Consider the following 5,286-nt stretch of genomic DNA (forward strand, 5'->3'; position numbering starts at 1 on the left):
CTTAACAATATTTTTTCCGGACCGGGTACGGCAGACACCCACCCCATGCCGGGTCCACGACCCATCTCGCGGTCACGCGGGGGCCCGTCGCGAGGGCCACCCCTGAAGCCGCCGCCACCGCCGCCGCCGGGGGGCATCATGCCCGGGCCGCCAGGGGGGCCGCCGGGCCCCATGCCGCGCTCGCCGCCGCGACGGCCGCCGTCAGAGAAGCCGCCGTACTCCTCGGCGTAGTACTCGTCGCAGTTGTGGGGGTCATAGGGGCTGCTGTGGCCCTTGATGGGGGTCTGCGGACATAGAGAAATACAAATGGCAAATGAGCTGGGTCATTTTCAGTTCCAGTGAGCGAAGCAAACCGCAGCGCCGACACTCACGTTCTGCAGGAGGTCCAGGATCTCCCGGACGCAGTCCACGCACGTGTTGTTGCGCCCGCAGATCTGCACGACGCGGTCCGTGCTCTGGGGACAGCAGTTGGTGTAGATCTTGATCCGCGCGCCAGTTTTCTGCCGGAAGAGAGAGAGAGAGAGAGGGAGATTAGTTGGGGAAAGATGCAGCAGAAGCGAGAGAGAAAAGCCAGCGCGGCCGGCAACCAGTGAGGTAAACACGCACGAACCGGGCCGGCAAAGTGAAGACTGACAATTACCAGGACGCGGCGAGGGCGGGCGTGAGTGCACACACCACCACACCACAGCCCCCCTGCCTGGCAACGCCACGCACCACCCCCCAGCAGAGCAGCACGGCGAGAGGAGGGTGGGGGAAGCGAACTCGGCCGCTCAAAACCTTTCCCTCGCTATCCGTCACACGCGCGTCAGCCCTTTTACCCCCCCCCTCCTCCCCCGTGCCAACAAACACTGCCTGACGGACAGACTGCCGTGATGCCCCCCCCCCCCCCTCACCCACCACCCCTTCACGCTAAGCGGGGTGAGCGGCAGGGTGGGGGAGGGGGGGGTGTAGGGGTGAGAGCGCGTGTATTGATCTCTCTCGGAGAGGAGGGGCCGGGACGGGCCAGCGGGCCTCCCCTCCCTCCCCGCGCTGCTGGCTTCCTGCTCGCCCCACCCCGCCCCACCCCCGCACCGGCAGCTCGCTGGCAGGCGCTAGGCCCCCCACCGGTCGGCGTCCCCGCGGCGGTGATACTCGGTACTCACATCGCGCAGCTCCTTGACTTTCAGTCCACCCTTGCCGATGATGCAGCCGGCCTGGCTCTGGTGGACGAGCATGCGGAGGTCTGTGCCCTCCCCCTCGCGCTGCACGCCAGAGGTCTGGCCCACACCGCGCTCGTTTCTTGAAGCCTGAAATCAGGAAGCAAAGGAGAATTTTAGATTAAAACAAAGCAACATCGCTCGATTAGAGCTCATGGGCGAAGAGTTAAATATACGTACCATATCGATATGGGGAATAATGTCGTTTATGACACTGACAATTGTCTCTGGCTCTGCACATATTGTCAACATCCTGTAAAATGGGAAGGAATTAGTTGCCTTGAACATGAGCAGGGCAGCCTTAACCATAAGATATAAAGGGCACAGGACAGAACTACATGGGAAAGGCTAAAACGCTCTCTTCTTTGACAGATTGAAAAAAAAGTGACGTGGCCTTGGGCCTTTTCCCAGTTTGCATGCAGCCAGAAGAGAGACATGCGTAACAATATTAAGCTTTAAATTTGAGGGTAGCCAACAGCAATAGCCACAATCTAAGCAGCTTACAGGAGGAAAGGAAGCTAATCCGCCCTCATAAAATATCGAACAAAATCAAATGGATAAGCCATCATTCCTTGGCTGTGGTTTGTTACTTGGACGGGAAAAAAAAGTAAAAGAAAATGAATCCCAATTAAACTTAGAGCGTATTACAATATGAAATAATGGTCACTTTCACATTCCAGGGAATTTTGTCTTAGCCTGTCAAAAATGTAAAATATGCAAAGAAGAAGCCACAGTAAAGAAACACAAAGATACCCTATAAAACACAATGAATACAAAAAATATTTAAGAAAATACAACAGAGAGGGAATGGTCATGGAAAGCTTAGTACTTACTAGAACAAGATAAGATTTAACAGGGTATTTGCTTTAAAAGGAAATAGTTAAACAAAGTACTAAACTTCCCATGACAGAACCTTACCAAAAAGCATAGCTTTGAACATTTCTGCAAGAAGGAGGTTCTACAAAAAGGTATGGGAGCTCCAAATTCGTTATCATGAAAAGGGCGTCTGAATACAAAACTACGGCACAAGAAAACACTTCAAAAGCCTCACAGGGCATTGGACATCCTACTCTGTACTGGGTTGTCCTCTCAATGATAAATGGTTACTGTATTTAACAATTAAATTGTAGTGTATTTTTTTTTTTTTAGAAAAGTAAGTTAAGCAAAGAAAGCTAAGTGAGGACAACCCTAAAGGGTTTTCTACTATCCTGCTAGGTTTAAATTCAAGAAATACGTTAGATTGTTTCTTTACTCGAAGAGGAGTGTTACTTTGTTGATATCATAAATATTGACAACTTTACCGTTCAAAAATGTTCCGTGGTTAATTTGAAAAATAAATTCTTGGGATTGTCCAACACCTCCAGTGTACAAAACATTGTGTTTGTTATGCAGTTATAGAGGCACGCGAATATCAGAAAAAAAGCTAATGGGCATCGAGCAGTTTGAGGCACTGCATTCATGTGCAAACTTCGTGAGCTGATCATGCGCCAATGTTTTGAGGGTATAAATCACCCCATCATCTCATCACATTATGTACAGCTTATTCATTCGCGCACCTCTATAGAATGTGAAACAAGGGATGTGATAACCACACTACAAATACATGTACTATGTGTGTCCACATCATGTTGCTGGTGCAACCCAAAACATGTTTCATGCACACATGCTGTTTGTGGCCTGGTCTCCAGACAAAACGTGGCTATTGAAAATGCACTCGGGTCCCATATCCAACCCCTAATTAAATCAAGTGTTACCAGGCAATTAAAGCAGCCTTAAAATTAATTTTAGAAAGCATCCCGCCATCGATTTTGTCTGGAGCACAGAGTGAGTTTGTGTATTAAAAGAGGCATTCACATGTTTTTTATATTAAAAAAAAATACGAAGGGAGGCTCCCAAACCTGGCTAACCCCCGACCCTACGCTTAAGAGAGAGAAGTAGTGTAAGATTTACCGTTCTGGGCCTGGACAATCGGGGACAGTGATGGTGGCTTTGTACTGTCAATCGACGAAAGGGCATAAATTCCGGGCGTTGGGCAAGCGTTGGACATGGCGGGCAGTGGGCATGGCGTTGGGCGAAGGGCGGGGCCGGGGCCAGGGCCATCATACCATTGGTCAATTCGGGGACCAACCAGGGGCCACGAAGGTAACAAATATGGGGCAAAAACATGTTAACAAAACAGCCTCGGTGGCCACACAACAACACTGCTCCTCTCCAGATCCTGCCCCCCCGGCCTGGGGTCGCGCCTCGGTGGAGCCTTCCAGAACGAGCACCGCAGGTCCAGTCGTGATGGGAAAGACGAACAGTCGAGGGGAAAAAATAAGATCTCATCTAGTATTCGAATGCAAAAGTTCGACTAGTAGATTGAGCGTCCTATTATTTTCGCACAGTTGCTGACTAACCATGGCCGGCCCTGCAGGCATAGAGTCCAAGGCTCTACGGAGAAGCAACTCCAGGGGGAGATAGTTGCAGTTCTGGAGAGAACTAAACATTCAATTCTGATCACAGGGCAGATAACTATTGGCGGGTAACAAGACAGGGAAGACGGGGCGTCATGAAAATTACTTATAGAACACAGGGCATTATCAAGAGATTGTTAATCCGGGGCAAAAGATAATTTAGAAAGGAACTGTATGAAAATGTAAATGGAAGATTAATTGTAAGATTTGACTTAGCAAGACGGCCGCTTCCACACAGACACAGCTCAGTAGGCTGGATAACAGTCTGTGCCACGGAATGCATTATTATCAATTTCATCTATCTACTGGAAAATCTGACAATTGTCTAGTGGAAGTATTTTAAATTCTCAATAAACAAGTCTTAAATGTTGTCTGGATGATCAGAATTAGTCAGCTAAAACACTAATATCTAACAGGGTCATTTTGAAAAGCACTAAATTACAGTTATATTTGAATAAGGAAGCATCACAGGTAAAAAGGTACAGGAATAAATTTGAGATGGGGAATGCGGGTAATGGGGTACCACTATTTTCCGAAAAAGTTAAGAGAAGGCACCGTGCTTCGCAAGGGACAGAAGCCGGACCCGGGCAGCGCGTCCAATTTACACTAGCAATCTCCAAAAAAATTACCGAGCTTATTCAATGCGTGGTGTGACTGCTGAATATAATAATAGTAACGGTGCGAAGCAATATTTCAAATGTCCAACAAGTGAATGCCGTGTCGAGGCCGGAATGATAATAAAAAAAAAAAAGAATTAGTGACCGTCCGCAAACCCGCACCCATTACAATAATTAAATGCTTCCATGTATAGATAGTAAACGGAAGTAAAAAAAAAGTAAAAAAAAAGTGCATGAGTACCGCACCGACACTCACCTCAGTCCTTAGCTTGGTAATATTGTTGCCGCTTCGTCCAATGATCGAACCAGCAATCTAAAAGAAAATCAATCGCAGAAAACCGCACATTGTAAAATAAAAATTTAGGCAGCGATAAGAAGAACATCCATAGTGCGTGCGCCCCCTACCCCGCTCCCGCCAGGCGGGGTGGCAGGGGCGGGCGGAAGCCTTACCTTGCTGGGGATCAGGAAGCGCGCCTCCACATCGTCCGCGCTGCGAGAGCGCTTCAGGGGAGAGCCCATGTCTGCGTGATCGCCTTCTCGCTTCATACCTATGAACCAACAAACAAAAACACCAAATCCGTTAGCCGCTTTGCGAGGAGAGCAGGCAGAAGAGGAGAGCGAAGCGGAGCAGCGTCGCCGCGTAACACCCACGAATCGATAACGACAGCGCGGAAGGACGACAAGTACCTCCAGAGTGTGGACGGCCCGCCTAGCACCGCAGCGCAGCGGGTTGCCTAAACTGTCGAGGGCGGCAGCCTGAGCCGAGCCGAGCCAAAAAGGGATGAGAGAAAACGATCCGGGGCCCACTAAGGCCGCAAAAGGATGAGCGGGGGTGGCGGGCGAGGGAAACGGTGAGACAGGGCAAAAGGGGAGGGACGCCCGCGCGGGTGGTGCGGCTGCGGTGGGCGGCGTGGGCTCTCCGGGGGACGGCTCGGCTCGCACTGCACCCCGCGACGCACACCACCGCCGCCTTGGCCGCCCCGCTCCGCGCTCGACGCCACCCTCCCCCCTTCACCC

At 50.4% G+C, this 5,286-nt stretch overlaps 1 protein-coding gene across 5 annotated transcripts in view; it reads right to left on the reverse strand.

Moving 5' to 3' along the window:
- The window catches only part of LOC113213101 (heterogeneous nuclear ribonucleoprotein K), a 32,730-nt gene that overhangs the window by 6,690 nt on the left and 20,754 nt on the right, over positions 1-5,286 (reverse strand). For 3 of the 5 annotated variants that reach the window (XR_008011008.1, XM_026432076.2, XM_026432052.2), the window contains exons 2-8: positions 4,720-4,817; positions 4,526-4,582; positions 3,147-3,190; positions 1,377-1,449; positions 1,143-1,286; positions 372-500; positions 43-284 (exon numbers count right to left, since the gene is read on the reverse strand). Coding sequence is in view for 4 of the 5 variants with exons in the window: in XM_026432076.2 (XP_026287861.1) it covers positions 43-284; positions 372-500; positions 1,143-1,286; positions 1,377-1,449; positions 3,147-3,190; positions 4,526-4,582; positions 4,720-4,815 (785 nt within the window). In the remaining variant the exon portion in view is untranslated. Of the gene's footprint in view, positions 1-42; positions 285-371; positions 501-1,142; positions 1,287-1,376; positions 1,450-3,146; positions 3,191-4,525; positions 4,583-4,719; positions 4,818-4,956; positions 5,226-5,286 lie in introns of those variants that run through there. The other 2 variants (XM_026432059.2, XM_052266355.1) reach the window with 2 other exon arrangements.

This window comes from Frankliniella occidentalis, unplaced genomic scaffold (assembly GCF_000697945.3).
Source record: "Frankliniella occidentalis isolate FOCC.00 unplaced genomic scaffold, Focc_3.1 Scaffold38, whole genome shotgun sequence".
NCBI lineage: Eukaryota > Metazoa > Arthropoda > Insecta > Thysanoptera > Thripidae > Frankliniella > Frankliniella occidentalis.